This window comes from Sceloporus undulatus, chromosome 3 (genome assembly GCF_019175285.1).
Source record: "Sceloporus undulatus isolate JIND9_A2432 ecotype Alabama chromosome 3, SceUnd_v1.1, whole genome shotgun sequence".
Taxonomy (NCBI): Eukaryota; Metazoa; Chordata; class Lepidosauria; order Squamata; family Phrynosomatidae; genus Sceloporus; species Sceloporus undulatus.
Genome location: NC_056524.1, coordinates 72005003 through 72028651, shown reverse-complemented (window position 1 = coordinate 72028651; position 23649 = coordinate 72005003). Strand labels below are relative to the sequence as shown.

General features: G+C 41.3%; 1 protein-coding gene across 1 annotated transcript in view; it reads right to left on the bottom strand.

The window, feature by feature from the left end:
* PDE9A (phosphodiesterase 9A) overlaps positions 1 to 23649 on the bottom strand; it is a 205612-nt gene that overhangs the window by 123208 nt on the left and 58755 nt on the right. Inside the window, exons 7-9 of the mRNA XM_042459712.1 lie at positions 15592 to 15676; positions 7001 to 7082; positions 1437 to 1511 (exon numbers count right to left, since the gene is read on the bottom strand). Of these exons, the coding sequence (XP_042315646.1) occupies positions 1437 to 1511; positions 7001 to 7082; positions 15592 to 15676 (242 nt within the window). The remainder of the gene's footprint in view (positions 1 to 1436; positions 1512 to 7000; positions 7083 to 15591; positions 15677 to 23649) is intronic.

The following is a 23649-nucleotide window of genomic DNA, read 5'->3' as shown; positions in this document are numbered from 1 at the left end:
TATTGTGTGCTTTCCAAGTCAAAAATGACTTATGCCGATTTTTAAGTCAAACCCATCATAGGGTTTTCTTGGCAAATTTCTTCAGCGGGGTCTGTCATCTTCTTAGGCTGAGAGAGTGTGACCTGCCCAAGATCATCCAATGGATTTTTATGCTCGAGTGGGGAATTGCATCCTGATTTCCAGAATCATAGTCCAATGCTCAAACCACTACACCATGCTGGCTCTCTTTCTCTCTCTTATATGTTCCAAAAAGCAAACCTTGATTCTGCCATGTTATATAAGTGACCCCAATTTAATATGCCATTGTATATAGTGGGACTTGAACAACCATGGATTTTGATATCCATGAAAGGTCCTGAAACCAAATCCCAGTGGATACCATGTCCTTGCTCCAAGGAGCTCCAGGTGACATGGCACAATGTGGTGCTCCTTTCCAATTTTATTCTCACAATAATCCTGTAAGGCAGGTTGGACCAAGAGATATTAACTACAAGGCCACCAGGTGATAGTTCAGGTTTCTCCAGGCAATTAAACAACAGATGAGTGTCCTTTTGTATTTATTTACTGTTATATTTTATTCTTCATACAAGAAATAAAATTGCATTCATTAAAACAGAAAATTTAATTTTAAGACAGCCATAGGCCATGTATTTCTCTTTCTTCAGTGCTGAATGTTAAACATTCAGTAGTTTAGTAGCTAAAAATACCTGTCCTCCCTATGACCCATGGTAGGTAACACTCATTTCTTTGCAATTTAAAATTCCTTATTTTGGATGTGGGAAGGGGAAGGAGAATGGAACAATTTAATTCTTGAGGCACTCTAAGGAAGGCTATTATCCTATGGTTGCAGCAGGATTGTGATTTATATTCTCATTCAAACCACACTATTCAAAACACCCATTCAAATCCTGTGTAAGTGTGAACATAAATTGAAGCATCTCATATAAACTTCATTCAGGTGAACCTAGCTAGATGATGCCATGGCACTCTGTTTGCACTGGTTTATGTAACTGCTTTTGAGCAAAAGGGGGACAAAACGATGTTATAAGTAACACTTCTTGTATTAAACTGATGCTTGCAGAGCTTGGAAATGTTATTTTTTGTTTAGGAAATGTGAGCTTTTCTTTGCATGTCTTTCTGTGCAGAAAAATAATTTGGAACACTTTGAGTTGTTTGAATACTGTGAAGGAATATTCTTTGTCTCTTTCAGCAGAGATAAAACAACCATAATTGTGGGATTTACATCCCTAGTTTAAGCAATGGTCACACTTCCTACAGTGTGAACATTGCTTAAAGTAAGGATTTAAATCCCACAATTACTATAGTTTCAACAAGCATACACTTCCTATTGTGTCCATATGAAGGTTCCAGTCCTCAAACACTCATGAACAGACTCACAGAACAACGTCTATATAAGATAGGATGTCAGAGGTTACCTCATTGGGCTCCCACAGCCAGACATCAAAGGTTGGTTTCCGAAGAGTTTCAATTGTCTCCTGAGAGAGCATGTACTGCAAAGAAAGAAAGATAGATAGAAAAAGAAAGAGCCATTAGAGTTTATCACATGGGAGGAATTTCTCTTAATTTTGAATGAAAAGAAAGTGGGGCCAGAATTCATTCACATGAATTTGCTAGTTCAGCAAATTTACGTGAATTCAAATTGCATTTGAACTGACTTCCCATTGCCCGAAAATAGCTTGCCATTGCCTGAAATTGCATGTGGTAGTTTATCACGCAATAACGTTAAACACCATGATTGCGTTCAGATTGCCATTGGATTATACTTCCAATTTCCCTTGTCTGATAACGTCCATTGTCATGTATTAAAGTAGGCAACCACATCATTTTTATCTTTAGACCAGTCTCTGAGTCTTGAATGACTCAGCTCAGGTTGTCTTCCATCCTGCATTTCATGTGAAACAGAGGTGAGAATGTAATTCAGGTGCTTACCTTCAAATGTCAGGGATCAGCCACAGAATATTAAAAAGAAGATCACTGTTTCCTCTCACCATTAAATAACAATAACAATCTCCCCCCCCCCAAAAAAAAAATACCTAACTAGGTGGCATGCTAAATGCATTTTTATCAACTGTCAGGTTCCCCACTGAGAAATTAAGAAATAGCAAGAATATGGTCTCCCAGGATAGATTACCTCCCTCCCTTCAAAAATGCTTTACTCCCCTACTGAAGCTCCTGTTGGTATCACTTGGAGCCATCCTTTCAGGGCTTATAGCTGAAGTAAATATGTGGCAAGCAAAGTATTAAATTTACCCTTCCTACAGGCTGCAGTTCATACAAAAAGTGATGGGATGGGGAAGCTATGGTCTGCTATTCATTATTTTCAATGTGGGTGATAGATGCTTTTAGTATCACATCTAGTTTGGCCTTTCACAGAAGGATCTTTTGCTAGAATAGGTGACTTATTTCCATCCCCTGTTGTTTTAAAAATTAATCCCTTGGGTCCAGTCCTGGGAGAAAGGCAACACACATAAATAAAGCAGATAGATTAAAATAAACAACTAAATAAATAAATAAAACCCCTGCCTATAATCTGTTTCCCCCACCCTCAATAAATTTTGCATAAATACTGTCTTGGGTGGATACAGGAATGGTCTCTGGTGGACAAAAATGATTAACATGGAACCTGAATGTGTGGCTTACAGAGGACAATTTTTTTTAAAAAAAAACTTACTTAAAAATAAAAGCAGATGTAGCGTAATATGTCATAGACAGAGGGGATTTGGAGGGACAGAGCAGCAGATCTACTGTTCTACCACAGGTTCTGCTGCTCATACTGACAAAGGCATAAGGTGTATGTATGGGCAGTGAGGATTAGCAATTTTTTCAGTCTGGTGGGCTTTGCAGTTACAATCTCCACTGGAAAGCAATTGATTGTATGTGGAGAAACAACTATAACATGTGGCAAACTGTAACATTTCTATGCACTTTTATTGTTACATGATGTATCGTAGGACAGGATTAAACAGTCACAGGAAGTGGTGACTGGTGGCTCCCATGTCAGTGGGGCAATGGATTACTCCAGGTTCACTGTGAACAGATGCCCTGAATAGAGATAGTAAGTCTCCTTCATATGTTTAAGACTACAGTTCCATGAATCTACAGCAGCACAGCCAATCATCAGGGATTCTAGGAACTACATTTCAAAACATCTGGAAGAAACACCAGGTTGCCTATTCCTGCCTTAATTTCATAGAATTATAGAATCATAGATTCAGAAGAGACCACAAGGGCCCATCCAGTCTATTCCCAGCCATGCAGAAATACACAGTCAAAGCACTTCTGACAGGTGGCCATCTGGCCTCAGTTTAAAAATCTCCAAAGAAGGAGACTCCATCACTCTTCGAGGCAGCATATTCCATTGTTGAAGCGCAATTACCATCAGGATGTTTAGTTGGAGTCTCTTTTCCTGTAAATGTTTTTATTTCTAATGTTTCTTTCTAATGTTTAGTTGGAAACTCTTTTCCAGTAAATTCTCTCTGTCCTAGTCTCTGAAGCAGCAGAAAACATCCTCATCCTCAGAATTATATCCCTTCAAATAAACATAGCTATCATGTCACTCCGTAGCCTTCTCTTCTCCAGGCTAAACATACCCACCCCGCTAAACCTTGGAGAACTCTTTTAACACTCAATTAAAACCTGGTGTTTTCAGAGGTTATTTTGAGTCCAGATCTGTGTTTAGGATGGGGTGGAAATCACATGGGACTGCAACTGCCAGCAATCCTCACCACTGGCTATGCTGGCTAGAACTGGTGCTGGTTGGATCTGCCACTTTGGGGGCAATGACTCCACTCTTGATTTTAACACTGCTTCTCTTGCAGTTGCTCTGAAATGAACAAGAGCTTTCCTGTCACTAGACCCTAACTTTTCAGAGGATACCAACCAGAGCTTTGGAACAATTTGCAGAAGCTGTGGGAGAACCAGTGGTAATATCAAAAAGGATTTGCTGGTCTGACAGTGGTGGGTTCACTGGCCATCTCTGAGTCCATCAATACCTGAAAGCTCATCTCTGGTCAAGAGCACACACTGTCAAGAAGAGAGTAGCTGCTTTGTCTGTCCACTGGGCTTTATCACCAAAGAAGTGGCATTGAGAGGGTGAAAACATCACAGTCAGTTCTGGGAACAGAGCTATAATTACTGAACAAATGGCCGGAACAGACCTCCCCTTTGTGCCGGCTTCGAGGCGGTATCAGAGATGTTAGTGTTTAATAATAATAATAATAATAATAATAATAATAAATTTTATTTATATACCGCTTTATTTATATACTCCAGCGGTGTGGCCTTTAGCCATGACAGTGCCAGAAAAACCTGCTTTTTGCTCATGCCAAAAAGGAGCAGCAATTTGTCACTTGTGATGGCAAAAAGGCAGGTTGGGGCCATGGCATGTGGTTGCCACAGTCCCAACCCAGTGTTCAAAGGGCAGCCTGTTCACCCCAAAGTAAAGCTGAGAGGTTTCTTAGAAACTTAGACTTTCTTAGAAGAGGTGAGCAGCAGAGTCCTACTCCACACCAAGCACATACAGTCTTGTTCAAACTTGTGAGTTCAATGCAGCAGAGTCTTGCAGGGGAACTTCAAAACGGAGTTGAAAACCATCCTGTTCAGAGAAGCCTTCCCAGGCATTGCATAATTGTCGCTTACCATCTGATGTTCTTTTAGTGCCTGTTTATCAAACTATTTCCTGTATTGCTATGTATTGTATATGTATTATCCTACTTGAGAGTATGTATTTTCCCTGGATGAAGATTAACCTTCCATTTTGAAGCCAAGCCCTCCCTCCAGTCCATCTGCCTTGGTCCAGGCCTCGGAGGTAGAGAGGAACTGCTGGACCTCTTACCCTCTCCCTCCACCACTCCCTTCTCCTTCTGTGTCATGTCTTTTTTAGATTGTAAGCCTGAGGGCAGGGAACCGTCTAACTAAAAAGATTGCATGTACAGCGCTGTGTAAATTTACAGCGCTTCATAAATAATAATAATAATAATAATAATAATAATAATAATAATAATAATAATAGTAATAATAATAACTGGCTATGAATAAACAAGGTAGATGGAGCCCATAAGAGTGATGATACCTTCACTAAATCTTCTACCTCAAATGCAGGCAACTGGGGAGGGGGGGGTCATGATTGCACTGTAAATTGTTTTTGGGGAAAAAAAACTATTTGAAGAAATGTCCAAGTGCATTTGAGGGGATCTATATCAGAATCAGAGCTCAGAGGGCAAGATAATGTCTGTTTTCCACTCACTCTAGTTCCACTTGGGTCTCACTATGGCTGTCATGTGGAAAGTTAAGAAAACTAACTGTTAGGTCTGCTAAGAAAATGAATACTGTCAAATGTACATTTAATGAAATACAGTAATTGACATCCCTTTAGTATCATGATTAGATTGCTGCTGTCATTCTGATGACTGGCAGTAGAAAAAAGTTGGGCAACTGTGGACCTCCACTGTTGTTTTGGACATACCACTTCCATTACCTCTGGTGAGGGATCATGGGAATTGCAGTCAAAAAACATTTGAAGGTTTACAATTGCCCACTACTCCTGTAGAAAGATTAGGGTTTTTAAAAAATAGTACAGTAAAGGCATTGCAGAATATTATGAAGCTGCTCCTATTACAATAGCAGTGAGGAATGTGTAGCCATCCAGATGTTTCACTTCTATCAGCCCCTACCAGCATACCTACTCTTTTGGGATGGTATGAGTTATAGATGGTGCCATGAAATGTGGAGGGCCAGACAATCATCCCTATGTGTAGTGATGGTTCTGGGACATGTTTCTCACTTCCACTCATTACCTTTTGGTTGTTGCTAACTGATGAATTCTAAGGATTTCCCATTTTATGAGAAGAGCTTCCTTATGAAAACATATCCTACAGAAAGTAAACACGGTACTGCAGGTGACGTTCCTCAGGAGAAGTCCAAAGGCTGTTACACTTAACATCCCATATCATTTCTAAATTTGTTTGAAACAGCTTTATGGAGTTCTGTGTACATAACTCACTGAGAATACCGGATACATGAAGCCAGTTTTCAGGATCCTTTAATACAGTGCTCAGGCTATCTGATCTGGGAGACCTGCAACTATTGTTTCTCACTTTGCTAGGGATTGGCACTAAATGTGTGCCTACTGGGTACAATTGTTTCTTTCCTTCTGAGAAACTTGCCAGGATGGGCAACCAATGGTTCAGGGACTAGCACCAGGTCCAGGGACCACCACTTTGAGTTGCAATGCTTTAGTTGATGTCATGACAATTCAACCAATTTTTCTTCAGTTTAAAATTTTACTGTAGCATATATGCATTCTATATATTTACCCCCTGGTGAAATTAGTTATTCCAATAGTGCAATAATGGCAATGGAAGCACAGGTCTGAAACACAATAGAAAAATATGTACTGTATTTTCTGGTGCATAAGACTACTTTTTAACCCAGGAAAATCTTCTCAAAAGTCGGGGGTCGTCTTATATGCCTGGGGTCATCTGATACGGCAGGTTCTCAAACTTCTGAGCCGGACTGGAGAATCTGCGGTCGTCGCATATAGTGGGGGGAGCTCAAAAACAACCGTGGGGTATGGAAAAAAGAGCTGTGTTTGCACTACCAGTCTGATAGTCTTGGAGACAGGGAGGGCTGGGCAGGCAAGGAGAGCTGACCAATCCAAGCAGGCTTTGTATACAACAAGTTTTCCTGCTAAGTACCTGCATGTCATAAGCATTTGAATTAAAATTACCATATTGAAATCAAATCTGATGTTTTTTCATTTTTATTTGGTGTGTGTTGGAAGAGGAGTAGTCTTATACGGCGAGTATATCCCAAACTCTATATTTTAACTGGAAAAGTTGGGGGTCGTCTTATACGCCCAGTCGTCTTATACGCTGTAAAATATGGTAATATAAGGCAAGGGTTTCTGCTTAACATTTTAAACCATTATTAACAGTGGTTTTGTTACATAATGTTTAATTTTGTATGTGTCTCATTGTACCTTGGGATAGGATGGCACATCCCTTCTGAGTATCAGCTTCTTGTTATCTTCCAGAAAACTGTATTTACATGGGCAGTTGGTCCTGTGTACAAAATAAAATCCAGCCCTTAGCATTGATATACAAGTTTATAGTTTTGCACATAAACTTTCCAGTGATATTATGAAATGCTAGATTTATTTTCAAAACGAGCCAACAAAACTACTCTCACCGATAGAACTACATAGCAAAACAAGAAGTGCCTGCAGCTGTTCAAACAACTATTATATTCTGAGCCTTGAGACACAATCTCAAAAGTTGGCTCTGCTTGAGATGACCTCACTCAAAGTTCTAGTCCCCATATTTCACTGTACTCCAACCAAGCATTCTTTCTGTAATTTTGGAATAATATTTCCATATTTCCTTCTACAGAAGGAACTGTAGCTCTTACAAGAAGTATTTATCAGGTATTTTTAGACAGGAAAATAGCCTTCAAAAGTTGCAAAGACATTTTGTTGCAAATGTTACTGAGTCAAAAAGTGATATTTACTTGCACTTTACATGTTTAATATAATTTGACCCTTAGCCTTTTCTTTTGTAAGTAGAGCCCTTAACTGCCCATGTTCTGCTTAAGGTGAGACATCTCCTTTCCAGACTAGCAAAATCCTCCACCAGTGTTATCCCCACTACTGCTTAATCACAGTTGCTTTTTGACACATTTAGGGCCGAAAAAGACAGCCCTAAAGGGGTGGCTTGACACTTGCCCCTTCGATCACCGGATTGGGGCTGCGGCAACCACATGTCCCAATTCAGTGCTTTTCTGGCCCAAAAAGAAGTGGCAAAATGCCGCTCCTGTTTTGCACTGGAAAAAAGCTGCCCTTTCTGCCATTGCAGCAGCTTTTTGGCGTTCCTGCAGCATGTCGCAACATCTAAATGCCATGCCGCCGGAGCGCCACAAAGCTGCCCCCCTGTGGGCAGTGGGGTGTGTGTGATGCTGGGTTTGGGATGGTGTCAGGGCATGCATTGTCCATACGCCACACCCCTACAACACTGGGAAGCTTGTGTATTGTGCTGTCTGAACCAGCCCTTAGTCTGGCTCCTCAGTAAAAGCATGTCTGACATGGGAGACCCTATTAACAGCACTGCTGCCTTCAGCAAAACCTCTTGCCTTACAGGAGCATGGATGCCCACCACTATGGAAAGGTAGTACCATGGTGAGTAAATACCATATATACTCTCAACTATAAGTCGACCTCATGTATAATAATAATAATAATAATAATAATAATAATACATTTTATTTGTATACCACTTTTCCAAAGATCAAAGCGGTTTACAGTCGATAAAACCAAGTACAACACATCTCATAAAAATCTATATTACAAATATACAATATATAACACTAAAAATTACAACACTATAATTCAAAGGGTAAAGCAGAGAATCGATGGCAACAGAATACACAGCTTCATTCTTCAGGGGGGAAGGCTTGACAAAAGAGAAGGGGTTTCAATCTCTTTTTAAATGTTTCTAGGGGGGTCGTCAGACGGAGCTCCTCGGGAAGATGATTCCACATCTCCGGGGCCACCACTGAAAAGGCCTTTTGGGAAGTGGAGACATATTTGGATGAAGGGACTTCCAACAGATTCTTCCCGGATGATCTGAGTGTGCGGGGCGGATCAGGATCAGGTTTGGGGGCCAAAATTATGGATGGGTCGAGAGTAAAACTTGGAGGCTCTTTTTGTGTGTGTATGTGTGCATATGGCAAGACAGACTATCATTGAGGCTTTTTGCTTCATTCTTTCAACTTTTGTTTTAGCCAGATGCACTGGTGGGAGGGGGACTCTTAAACCAACAGCAATAACAACCAATCACTCAGGACTCTTTCTGCTTGGCTCCAGGGAGAAATAAACTCCTCTCCATACTGCATAGGGAGATCTTAAAGAGCTGCTATCACATTGCCATAATGACCTGTAAATAAGTCAACCTGGGATTTGGGGGTCAATTTTGGGGCATATTTTTTTAGATTTATAGATGAATATATATGGTATTTTGTACATCGTCAGAATTGCTTAGGCAGGGGCAGCCTCATACTACATGTGGAAAGATGGGGCAATTAATTTTGGTAGATTTGGGAACTGATAGCTGAGTTATTAAGGAATATTACGCACCAAAGTTTCTTACGTTTGCCGAGTCTAAAGACATTCTACTAGAGTTCTGGATAGCTGAAAGGTTTAGTTTGGTACTAAAGTATAAAAGGGCAACTATGAAAGAACTAGAGAAGATCCACAATTGTGAAGATATACAGTCCTCCTTCCAAATTTGCAGGGGTTAGGGGAATGAGACCCCGTGAATTATGGAAAAATCATGAATAACTCCACCCCCACTCAGAAGCCAGTTAAAGGGAGGGGTGGAGAGAGGAAGAAGAACAGGAGCCTGCTCTCCCCCTCCCTCCCATCCCTTTAACTGGGTCCCTGCCCCTTTCCCAGCCCAATCGCTTCATTTCTCAGGGCGATGGGGCAAGGAAAGGGAAGTGGAGTCTCTATCTCCCCAAGTCTCTTTCCCAGCTGGATTGCTGCCCCATTGCCCTCCCTTTGGGCAGCCCAGGGAGTGATGGGCAGGTAAAAGGACTTGGGGGGATGGATCCTTCTCCTCCCTTTGCCTGTCCTATCGTCCCCCCCGCCTTTGGGCGGCCCAGTGAGCAATTGGGCAGGCAACCCAACCCAGAATTATCCATGCCATAGTATTTCTAGTTTCTATGTATGGTTGTAAAGACTAAACAGTGAATAAAACTGACAGGAAGAGCATTAATTCATTTCAAATGTGGTGCTAAAGGTGAGTTTTATGGATGCCACAGACCACTAAAAAGAAAAATCAAAGAAATCAAGAGCAAATCAAACCTGAACTGCCACTAGAACCTACAATGACTAATCTGTGGCTATTGTACTTTGGACACATCTTAAGATTTCATGAATCATTGGAAAAAATTGTAATGCTTGCTGATTATAATGCTTGCTCACAGCAATAGGAAAAGAGGAAGACCATATTATAAATGGATTGTTTCAATCAAAAAGGCCGCAACCCTGAGTTTGCAAAATGTCAGCAGGTCTGTTGGTGACTGAGGCCCTTAAAGGTGATTCATAGGGTTGCTATTAGCTGAGGTTGACATGATAGTGCATAACAACCACCACCACCACCACCAGAACATTATTCATTAAGAAATCTGATTGGGCAAGGAAAAAAAATGTTATGCCAGCCCAAAATTTATATAAGCATATTTTTCTGCCACCTATTTGAATGCACAGATTGGTGTTGTGACAATTCTTTCTGTTTGTTCTTTTTAGTCTAATGCAAGGGTGGTCAAGCTGTCATTAAATAATAAAGGTTGTGGTGATCTGTGGGTAGTCAAATCCACAGATCACCAACCCACCAATATGGAAGGTCCATTGTTTAAAGGTTTGCTAGGAAAATAAAGCCTGTAGTGGGCTGGGGTAATTGCCATGCTGTTGTTCACTCATGAATTAAAGGCATAGGAGTCCTACTGGTCAGACCAATAACACAGCGACCAGCTGACAACTCTGTTTTCTTCAATTGATTAGAGAGCACAGTGAGCATAAGTATGCTGGCTTTTTTTAGTCTAACATCGCAAACAATTTAGGTTGTGTCTTGGAAGCCTTTCAATCTACCTCTTGGTAAACATTTGTGTAGAGGCTAAAGGATCAAGCTACTTTTGTGTTCATTCACCATTGGCTTATGCCATCGCTGGAAGCTGTTGAGCCATGTTGCCTGGGAAACTCAGAACTACTTGCCATTTTACTCATTCTATAGAAGTCTATGTTTAGGACAAAACTCCTCTCCCATTTCACATCTTTTCCTTTTCATGTGAGGAAATAAATGAGTGACTCACAGCAACAGACAATGCTTGCTGTGAAAGCTTCAGGCCCAGCTGCTAATGGCCTGTAGCTGGACCCATCTGCTTAAGGCTGTAGAAGGAAGTAGATTAAATATTGTGGAAGTATTGAGAACTTGTGTTGTTTTAACAGTCTGCTGTTTCAATGTTTTTCCATTGATCTTTGTGAAACAGAAAGAATAAATGAATGTTGTGAATATGATGGTTGCAGGGATGTTTCAGTTGTTTCCCAGGAAACAACAAGAAAGCAAAATTGCCTTCAGAAAATGGGCAAAGTTTAACTGCAGCCACACACAACAACATTTGAATACTTGTTTTTAAGAGACCTTGTTAGTAGATTACATGTGTGTAGACATACTCCAGTATCCCTAATTTGACAAGGTGGTATATACAACACATCAGACAGGACCTGAGGAAAATTCCATATAAACACCATCAAGTCAGGCTTAACCTCTGGGTTATGAAAGCATGGATTTGGTTTTTCACTCTGCTGGGATTTAATTATTTCCAAAAGGGCAACTTTGGACCTTCTCAGATTGGTCTAAAGAAGTATGACTTCTCACAAGACAGCTCCTTGGCTATTTTGGTTGTTTTCATTTCTGTGTACTGTTTGTTGCAGTTTTTTGGATCTGCACCAAGGCGCTCCAAAAGTTTTTTTTTTTAAAAAAACAGGGTATAGTTTGTTCAGGTGGCCCTATGGTTCAAAGGGCAAATTTTCCTCTCTGAGGCCCAGTACACATGGGTAAGGAAACGCCGCTCCTCCTTGCTGTGTATCATTCTCAGAGCAGCCAAACTGCACAGGAACTATGCACAGCCAGGAAGAAGCTGCCTAGAGCAGCTTCTTCCTTGTGGTGTCATAAGGGCTGTGATGCAGCCCTGTGATGCTGCTTCCTGTGCGTGACATGCAGATGCTACGTGTTGCATACGTCATCATGGCGCCCCCGTATGGATGGGAGGCCGGCATGATGGCGGCAGTGGCATGTTTTAGGGTTCCAGAGCGTGCTGTTGCTGCACGCTCCAGAACCCTAGAATCAGTGCCACCACGCCGCTTTCTGCCTGTGTGTACCGGGCCTGAGTTTTTTTTAGAGTAATATACTAGTACTAGTACTATAGTGCAAAGGTGCGATGTCACTAATATACTTCCGCACTATAACTTTTCAAAATTAACAAAAAGAAAAAAAGGGGAAAGGTTTCCCTCTCTAGTCTTTCTTGAAGCTAAAACGAATTCCACTTGATGGTGAGAAGAAAGTGTTGCAACTAGTGCTGAGAAGTGCTGGCAAATAGTCCAGGACAACAGAAGCATTTGGATACTTAAAAACCCCAAATAAATGAAAACAGCAGCAACATATACCACAGCTTCCTGACATATTTGTCTCATCTGGAGGAGCTCCTTGAAAAACCTCAAAGTGTCCTGTGGCATCTTAAAGACATAAGAGACCTAATGTCCCTCTCCTTACACTGGGATCCGTTCCAGATCCCTCCACGTAAGGGGAAATAGTGTATGCTGGAGCCCCATTGGAAGTAATGGGGCTCGCACCTGCAGCGCACACCCCATTAGTTCTTCCAGGGCACGTGAAGGACTCTTCCGGTGTGGTTTTCAGCATATGCAGGTGCACTGTATAAGTCTAGAAATTTTAGTCAAAAATTGACCCAAAAAAACTGAGTCGCCTTATCCATGGATCAATGTACATTAACTTTTATATAAAAAAGGAACCATCCCCTGATATAAAGCAAGAGTGTAACCTGTCCTGGAAGCAGTGATCCCCCTCTATTCTCTCATCCATCCAGCCTTTAGGGTGAGCACAATCAGTTATGCCTGCCGGAATTGTGTAAGTTCTTTGGCATTGTTTTCCTTTGCTTCATCCTTTGGCTCCTTTGTTACATGCCCCTAGGTTTTACTCTCGACTTATACATTGGTCATATCAAAATCAATAATTTTGGCCTCAAAACCTGCCCTTGATTTATACATGAAGTTGACTTATAGTCGAGTATATATGGTATATCATAATAAATGTTATAGTGTTTATGGTACCACAAGACTGTTGGAATTTAACAGTCAATGCAAAATCTAAAGTAATCCATTAAATATATAGATAACTTATTCACTGAGGAAATGAAAAGGCTTTGAGATGAATCTCTGCACTACAGCTCATTCACTTTCTAAGTGGTAATAACAGAGCTGCTAAGTGGTTACTGAGGTGCACATTCAGTCAATAGAATTTGAACCAAAATGAAATCCACTTAGAATCTCAACAGGTAATTATGAGGTGAAGGAACATCAGCTACAGCATATGGATCTTTACAAAGAAAGACTTCTCCTAGCTACTTAGAATAACCAGCTAGATAAAACGTAAACTACTCAATCAAATGTTGAGCCTATGGCTGAGTGTTAAATGTAAAGGGGAAAGGGTGATACTACTTTTCACATATTTGTTCCTCCAGTATAAGTATTAGCCACTTTTTATTTCCAGCCCCTGTCTTTCCCCTCATATTGTGGGTCCATGCCAGCACCAGAGCTTGAACCAGAATCCTCTATCCAGCATGTAAAACATGGTTCATGTCTGTGCAGAATATTTAAAGTCTCAGTATCTTCAAATATCTTCTTATTTAAGTATTGATGAAAGAAAGCTTTCAGGTCAGATAATGAATCCCATGGTGTAGAGGTTTGACTCTAGATATCAAGGTTCTAATCCTTGCTTGGCCATGAAAATAAACGGGATAACCTTGGGCAAGTCATACTCAGTCTCAGAGGATGGCAATGGCAAACCCCCTCTGAAGAAACATGCCAAGAAAACTCCACAATAGGTTTGCCTTCAAGGCACAAAACAACAACAACAATAGTCATAGGCCCCATCTGGTCCAGAGGTTTCCCACTCTTGTTTTAATTAATAAGGAACGCTTTGCACTTTGTTTATAATCTGATCAAGTGGTAAATGCCAATGCAGAGTGCTATAGTTGTGAGAAAAGGAGGAGGAGTTTGGAAGTTCACAAGCATTGCCAATACATGCCAGAAGCTGCAGCATAATGTTACAATTGTGAGAGAAACAGCAGATCATGCTGCCATTTCAGGCTGGTTTTATTTTTTAAAAAGTGGGAAGACATACAGATTTTGGGAGTCTTGGAGCTGGGATCTTGGAAAGGAGTAGAAAAGGGAAGTAGGAGAAAGATGGGGTAGAAAAAGGTATTTCCTCCTTTCTGGAGAAAGGGCTGAGTGAGGAGAGAAAGGTGCTCAGCCAACTAGGAGCAGCCCTCTGTGAGACAGGTGGTTTACAATCCTAAGAACGCATTATGCCTGCTTGTTGGGGAGAAGGAGATGATGTAAATCAGGTTCTGTAGATTTGAAAATGGTGCATAACATCAGAACAATGAGATGGGGAGAGATTATCATGAGCTGTGCAAGTGAGCCAAATATTACAGACTTGGGATAAAATGCTGCAGAAAATCAGAGTTTGAAAATGTTATTTTTGGACTACAATTCCCATAATCCCTCCAGCCAATAGCCATGTTGACTAGGGTGTTCAGGGTGTTGTAATAGTAACAATAAAAAACTTCCCCAAGCTTTGCAGTAGATTGCAAATAGATTGCAGCTACAGCACTGTAAATAGAAGGATTCCATTACCAGCTCTCTCAGTTTAACTTCACAGTACAGACATGCGTTTGACCAGACGTTAAGCTAACTATGAAGCTTTGGATCTATTTTCTACTTCCTTCTTTTAATAACAGCTTTCACTATACCTTAGCTGGTGACGCGCTTGAACTAATGAGGTATGTTAGCAACAGGGAAAGTCCGACATTCCAAGCTGCTGCAGCTGACCATAGCAAGCTACGATTGCTTCTGCTATTATTTGAATTATAAACCCAAACCTGGTAATATATCAGATTAGTAGACTGGCTTCTTCCATCAAGAAGGAAATATCTCATTTTATGGTTAGACTATAACAGTGATGGTGAACCTATGGCATGCGTGCCAGAGGTGGCACTCAGAGCCCTCTCTGTGGGCACATGTGCCATCGTCCCAGCACAGAGTTTGCCAAAGTTTGTTACTAGAAAGCCAGAGGAACATGGCACTTTGCGATAAATAAGTGGGTTTTGGGTTGCAGTTTGGGCACTCGGCCTCGAAAAGGTTCACCATAACTGGACTATAACATGCATATTTTATGTCAGTACTGGCTGTCAGTACAAGAGGGGCTGCTGTGTGTATATTGCGATATTTTCTCAGATTACATTTCAAATCTGAGGAGGTCCATTTAAATGAGAACCTTTTACTGAACAAATGTTTTTTTTGGCAGAATAATTTTTTGTTCTGTGCATAAAACTAGGGCCAGAATTCTTTATAACCGGATGGGTAAACATAGGGAAACCAAGATGTTAATCTCTCTGAGAGTTATTTTCCCACTCATCTGGAACAAGCCTCTTTAACTATTTAGTTGCCATATATTTTAAAACAAAACAAGTGTGTATCATCTTGATACTAATGTTCATCAGCTACATGGTCTTTTGGCATTTTTTTTAAAGACTCAGACCACCATCAATTACAAATGAATTAAGATTACTGAGCCACATTCCTATGCACATGTACTCTGGAAAGAAATGAACTCAGTGGGATTTGATTCCAAGTGAACATTTATGTTAATACTGTAAGAGGATTGTAAATTTCAAGTTAAGGCCACCTTTTTCAATTATTCTCCCCCCCAAAAAACCTACCTGTTGCTTCTTGCTGCCATTTCATCTCTCATCTTTTTGATGTCACTCTTACACTTTTCAATCTCCGCTACTTTCAGTCCTTCCACTGTCAACAAAGTGAAACAACAGGAGGGTTACCATGGAAAGAGCTGAAGGATCTCATTTCAATAATTGTGCAGAATTTCAAAAGACACAGAACAGTGGATTTTGCTGCTGACTCAATGGTACTTTTGTATTGTATGAAACCTGTTTCCTTCCCCTTGCTTTACAGCACCTGCCTGTAGCACTGTAAATCATTAAAAGTGGCAGGATTTTAGGAAATCACAAAAGCAGTTACAATATCTATTGTGAGCAGCACAAAGCAGTACACCAAAGAGGAGTGCTGTTCTGCTGGCGCTCGCAAGGGATATGAATATATGGAAGCATCAGACAAAACCACTGCAATTATATGTTAATACAAAACACTATATATTGTATATTGACAGATTTGCTTTGCTGGGTTTAAAACATCCTATAAAGTGAATATATATATGACATGGCAGCTCCTTAATGTGGAAGGGTAAGCTGTGAGAATCATACCCTGGATACAAAGAGAGCCTTACATATCCATTCTTGATCATTTAAAATGTGACTTGATTCTTTAAATATCAGGCAATCAAAAGTTGAATTAGGAGACAAAACAGAAAATTCTGCTCTCTTATAAATATGGCACTATGGGGAAAGTTTGATTTTCTTTTCATGTTCAAGTTGTGCTCCCCACCCAGGATTTCAGATCACCTTGGAAATACAATGCAAATCAGATTTAGAAGTATTCCCTCTCCCTGATGGACCAAAGACAGAGCCATTTTTATCTATACCTGTACATCATTCTCAGTAGGATAACTTCACAGCCTGCTACTTTGCTATGCTCATTACTTGTGCACACAGACTGATGCTAAGGCAACTCAAAGGAACATACAGTTGTTTAATTGGTATTCATTTGCTCATATTGTAATATAATATCCTCCTCCCATGCATTGTAGTATCAAACTGAACTGCTCCAGAGGTGGTGTTATCAAGTCATATTATGAGGAAAAAGAGAGATGCACTCCCTGCAGTGATTGTATGGGTGAAAGAAGAAAGGAAAGGAAACACTGGAGTGTAGAAATGAAGACATATGATTCAGGTTTGATTATAAGACAGAATGATATCATGTCAAGTCATGTTTGCCATCAAGATCTCAATATTCATTTTTCATCAAATCTCTAACCTACAGGAATCATAACCCTTCAATGGCATGTAAATATTTCACATTCTCCCTTTTTCCTTTTCATTCGCTCTCTCATACATTGAAGAGGAGTGCATAAAAAAACAACCTGCATAAGGTCATTGGTTACAGCCTGCCATGGACTATACCTAAATGTACCGTTCCATAACAGCAGATGACTGCACAAAAAAAATCTGCAATCATTAGGTTTGCACTGGTTTTCTATTTATAACACCGAAATGAATGAAATGAATATAGAGTCATTCTTAGCACATCATTTCCTGTATTTAGAAGATCAGTTTGGTGTCCAGATTTCTTTTTTCTTTTTTTTTTTTTTTTTTTGGTCCCAACATGGAAACATGTTGGAAATATTTCAGCATTGTTGGGACCTCAGAGACAGATTTCAGTTGCAGCAAACTTTCTGTTTTCAGAAATGGGGAATAGCCCTTGTTATTACTTCTACTATTATTATTTTGCAGATGTGACCCATGGGTCCACTAATAAACTTATTGGGACTTGGTGTCTGGGGAGAGACCCAGTGCACAATAACATATGTTTTTAAAATTGGTCAGTGTTAAGATGATGATGATAACATACAAAATTTCAAAACCTTTGTAAAGAAGGTTAACGAGTCTGCCAGGGGTTCAAGCCTACAATTGAATGGGCCATTAAAGAAATCATTCACACTATGATTTAACCTGGTTTGCAAAAAAGGTTATAGGCAGCTCATTCACATTGTAGCTGATTACATCCAGCACAGTTTGTGGGGAAGTGGGCGTGGCGCAAAGCCCACAAAAAGCAATCCTTTTGAATCCGGGGCAATTATTGCGTCATTTGAAAAGATGCAAATTGCTGCAAGTGCGAACATACGATTGATTATATTCAGTGTAATGAACCAGAAACAGGAAGGGATGGGATTACTGCACGGTGAGTACAAATTATCCCACCTCTGTCCTCCCACCTGTGGATCCTCCCCCTCTTCCCTGGCAAAGCGCCATTTTCCCGATTGCTCTCTTAACATGGTTGCATCTCATGCAGTTCCATAGCCCTGCTTAGTCAGTAATTACTGGCCAATAGCCAGCCTCCCTCACTCCCATCAAAACTTTCACGATGGCAGATTCCTCACAGAAAGCAGGAAGGGGGATCTTCTGAAAGCAGGAGGAGACACTTAAGTTAATTGCGCTCTGGGGAGCAGAGAAAGTTCAAATTCAGCTGAGACATAACCACCATGTTGACATGTTTGAAGGTACTACGTCACAGATAAGGGCAAAAAGCCATGTTAGACATGCAGAGGAGTGTAGGATGAAAAATAAGGTCTAGGACCCCCCCCCCCCGGCACCAAACATACCACCACAACCTATGAAGAACTATTCACACATGGCAATTTTTGGGGGGTTATAAAATGACAACTTATGCACACCATTGCTTCAGTATGTATGTTATCAATATTGAATGTAAACATTAAATGAACAGTCTACAGGGGTGGCCACATAGAAGAGGGCAGAACATATGGGGTGGAGGTGGGGTGACCACTTTGCAAGGTTAGGTGTTGCTTGCATGGCAAACTTTTTTTTCATGTTTGAAATGACAACATATGTGCACCATTGTTGATATTTGGGTGATGAATCTTGCCAGTGATTCCGGTCTGGTGGCAAATGGATGAAGACGTCGGCTATCTCTCCAACACAGGAACAGAGCGAAGCTCCAAACACAAGCTTTCGGCTTGCTTGGAAGAGTGCCTGGAGAAACAGCTGCTAGATCAAAGAATCACTCTCCAGCAGTTCACTCCTAAGAGGGCTTTATTACACTGGTACCCCGGGTTACGAAATTAATTCGTTCCGCCGCCGCTTTCGTAACCCGGGATACTTCGTAAGCCGAATAGCCCATAGGCGCTAATGGGGAAAAGCCGCGGCTGCGCCGCGGCTCCATTGAAAAAAGCGGCGGGGTTTTTTCGTAACCCGAAAAAACCTTCGTAAGCCGAAGCAATAAATCCCTATGGGATTTATTCGTATCCCGAAAATTTCGTAACCTGGGTATTTCGTAACCCGGGGGACCAGTGTACTTTGTTTCAAATAACACGAGCTAATCACCACTATACAAATTCTCTTATCAACCAAGACACCACACTATCTCAAACTCCCACAATCCCACAGCACAGCGTTTTTGCTTATATACCGAATTACCATGAGGCGACCACTAAGCCCAGCCTCTTCCTATACAAGTTGCTATGCACCATAGACACCAATCCCTCTTCAGACTGAAGACATAGCATATTTACATTTAGTCCAGCTCAGTTGACCTTGAGCATCTGGCTGCTGCTCTGGACTCCAGCTGTAGCCAATTTAGGCTTCTGTAACCATAGCCACATCTGAACATTTTCACCTTCAATACCTTAACAACCATTGCTTTTGCATGTATGCTATGGCCAATGAAGGTAAACTTTAAATAAACAGTTTATAGGGGCAGCCACATGGAAGAGGGCAGAACACATGGGGTGGAGAGACCACTCTGCAAGGTTAGGTGTTGTTCCTGATAGCCTCATGCAGTATACTGGGATGCCAATCTTTATTTCTTAAGGTAGAAATGACAACGCAAGTGTGAATTAGGCCCTGGACTACTTGGGACTTACTTCCACAGCTACCAAGTGAAGTTGTTTCAGGATTGGAGCAAAGAAGGGAAGTCCTCTCATCTCTAGTTGACCCAGGTTCCAGGTGCTGAAGACCCTTGGGGAAAATCCAGGAGGGTAGCAGAAGAAGAGCCTCTTCCTAATATTCCTTTCATACATAGCTTGGAGCCCTCTTCCTAGTCAATCAAAAGCCACAACTTTGGTCCAGGGGGCTTCCCTAGCAGTTGTCCTGTGGGCACTCATAGGTGATCCCATCTCTTCTGTATGACTTTTTCTGGGCTGCTGGCTGAAAAGGTATTTCACTAGAACCTGAACTTTCTCCCTCAGTGGCAGAAGATCCACTCATAATTTTACCACTTCTCCCACAGCCAATCCACTACATTGCACAAGAGCACCCTGAGTGCTGGTGCTGAACCCTATCCCTTCAGAATTAAAGCCCTCTGGCAGAGGATTTTAATGCCTCTCACTAAACTATAAACCCTAGAATTCCAAAGGATGCAATTAAAGTGGAATCAAAGCACTACAGCTGTGTAGCATGCAAGGGCCCCTGCTACACTTTGTTGTTGTTAATTGCCTTCAAGTTGACCTTGACTCATGAGACGCTGTGAATGAGAGATCCTCATGACAACCTATCCTCAACAGCTCTCCTTAGGTCCTGCAGACTTAATTGAGTTTATCATTCTAGTATGTGCGTTCTAGTATGTGATCTTCCTCTTTTCCTACTGCCTACTCCTTTTCCAAGCATTATTGTCTTGTATAGTGAGTGATGCCTTCTCATGATGTGGCTGAAGTATGACAGCCTCAATTTAGCCATCTTACCTTCTAGGGAGAGTTCAGGCTTAATTTGTTCTAGGACTCATTTGTTTGTTTGTTTTAGCCATCCACAGTATCTATAAAACTCTTCTCCAGCATTATCTTTCAAATGACAAGGCCCCTTACAGACCACTGAGAAGCAGTGGTCTGCCACCGCCGCCGCCGGTCGCAGCGTCTGGGAACCGCAGCAGCCAAACGGTGCGGTTCCCGGATGCTGTAGAGAAGGAGCACGAAAATCGCGCTCCTTCCTGGGGCCCGGAAGAGACGCCGCGAGGCGTTAGTTGCACACTTGTGGTGTTACTTCTGCTACGTCAAGATGGCGGTGGCCGTGTGGAACGGCCGCCGCCATTTGTTACAGACTCAGTCCGTGGTAGGGTTAGGGGCATCTGGAAGAGATGCCCCTTTCTAACCCTAGCAGGGACTGAGTCCGTCCTAGGGTGCCCATGTGTAACGGGCCTTGATTTTCTTTATACCAGCTTTCTTCACTGTCCAGCTCTCACACCTACACATGTGATAGGAAATATGATGGAAGACTCTTGTCCTAAATACAGGTTACACATCAGGATAATCAAATGTCCTACCAATGACTAATTCTTTCAGTCTACAAACCTCCATTTTAAGACTGAATCTAAAATTCAGACCTTACACCCACAGCAAAAGGTTTAGACTCTTCTGTTTATTTTTCCACCTACTGATTTTAGTACTAACTGTTCTTGTAAAGAGGCCATAAACACGACATTATTTTCATTATGTGGCATTATTTGGTTGGTCTTATGAAAGTCATAGTGGCACCAGGAGCCTTGAAAGCACATGAACACCCCTACGAAAGCTACTGCCGAACTTTTGCATCTGGATATGTTGAGTGGCTTTGAAATGCTACTTTAGCAGTTCCTGCCCACTCTTGCAATAGTCTCCCATGTGTATCATACAGATACTTGGCATGACTTGAAGGCTTTTCCACCACCTGGACTTGAAATGCATGTAATCAGCATTATTTCCACTTGATCCACAAAAGATAATGAATCCTGTGAATGTGCCAAATATTTCTAATGTGGCACAAAAGTTAAGTAGACAAAAACAAACCAGCACTTGTTAATACTCAGCATCTTTCACAGCCTGTCTTTTTTCTATCAACATTACACATCTGGATCTTGCCACGGTGGCTTTCCATGGCTAATTAGGAATTTGAACTCTGGTCTCTTTATTTCTTTATTTACTGTATTTATACCCCGCCCTTCAGCTCTGAAAGCTCTCTGAGCGGCTTACAATTATTATTTTAATTAGACGGTTCTTTGAGTTCTAGTCCAAAACTCATTTCACTATACCATGCTGGCTCTCATGAATGTGGGCAAGATGTTAATTTTGAAGATAAATACATGGGAAAATTAACTAAGATCAATACTTTCATTTGGTATTTAGTTAGAACACAAACTTGTCAATATAGGTTGAGTCTCCCTTATCTGAAATGCTTGGGTCCAGAAGTGTTTAGGATTTTGATTTGATGTATTTTTATTTTTGAATATCCCAAGACTAAACATGAAATTCATTTATGTTTCATATACGCCTTCTATACATAGCATGAAGATAATTTTACACATAATATTTTTAATACTTTTGCGCATGAAATGAAGTATGTGTATACTGAACCATAAGAAAGCAAAGGCGTTACTATTTCAACCACCCATGTGGACAGTTTTGGATTTTGAAATATTTAGGCTTTTGGAATTCTGGAGACTCAAACCTGTAGCTACTTCCTGATTGTCAACACTGCATGTCACAAATTTCAACAGTCCTCCATTGCCATGTGTTGGAATATTCAGCCTGCTTCTCTAGCCCTGGCCAATGAAAACCAGGAAACAGTCAGGAAGCCATGGTTGCTCTGGCATAGATGCTCCTTTCCCCATGCTGCTAGATGTGCTCTGCTAATTATGTGATGCTGTTCTGACAAGACTGCCTTTGTTCTCTTGTGCCAAAGTAATTACTAACAATCATTTTGCTGTCATTCTGGTTTTGAACAAATAAGGAAGAACGGGAACATCTATGCAATCCATAATGAGGAAGCAGGGAATGGAAGAGTGGGTGTTCTGTGTTTACAATAAGAGTTTCATCCAAGTTGATTATCAAAGAGAAACAGATCTGTCCTTTGTTATCCACATTATGTGGGGATACACACCACCTGTGTTTTGTGTAGACCACACCCCATGCATGAGGACATCTGTGTAAACAGCTCCCCACACAGTTTTTGCAAATCACACTGCATCAATGCAAAATACAAAACAGAAAGGTTCTGGGAACATAATGAAAATTGCTAATGCGGTATGGAAAACCAGTCCGTGGACATTGCACTGTAGTTGTTTGTTTTTTGTTGTTGTTGTTGTGTACCTTCAAATAATTTTTACTTATGGTGACCCTGTCTCTGGGGTTTCTGGAACTGAGAACAAGTGACTCACTCAAGGTCACTCAGTGGGTTTTCATGGCCGTGCAGGGAATCGAACCCTGAATGCTCAAGCCAGTAAACAACCCTGCACGGCTGTTTTGTTTATCTATTTATGATATTTGTGTCCCAAAACAAAGGTCTCTGTTTGGCTTAAAATAACTTAGTGGCCAAACAGATGGTCTGGAAAAGCCAGCTTCTGGAGGCTTGGGGGCAAGATGTTTTGATGCTGCATGCCCCCAAGATGTCCGGAAGCCACTCAGCCATTCAGATGGGAGCAGCTTCAAGTCACTTCAGGGGTGTGATGTTTTGACGCTGCATGCTGCCGGAGCAGCTTGAAGCTGCCCTGGGGTTGCAGCAGAGCTGCCTAAGGTGACCCTTTACCAGCCCAGTGTTGGGGCGGATTGGGGCTGTGGTGTATGGTGTGAGATTTGGGATTACTCTGCCCAAAAATCCACGACAAATTTCAGGTAGATCAGAAAATTTATTGTAAGGACTTGAGTGGAAGTATTCCGGCCACGTCTTTGTTGAATTTGAGGAATTCTAAATAGAGACAGAACCTTACAATTCCCCAAACCCCTCCCTTTGAGTTGGTTCCCTACGTTTCAGCCTTTGATGTAGAATTTCTCCCTTTGGTCTGAAGGGGGAAAGGAGGGGTTTTTTTTTTTTTTGGCCATTTGGTTCCTAGCTCTTCTACCAAGTAGAGATCTAAGGCTGTATGCATCTTTGGTTTCAGATTCCCAACAACCCCTCATAAAACTGCCTAACTGCCATGCACTACGTGACCATCCGGCCCAGTCCTCATGGTGGCATCCCCCCTATTCTCAAAGTGTCTGTCTGTCTGTCTGTCCGTCCGTCGGTCCATCCATCCATCTCCCTATCTATCTCCCTATCTATCTATCTATCTATCTATCTATCTATCTATCTATCTATCTATCTATCTATCTATCTATCTATCTA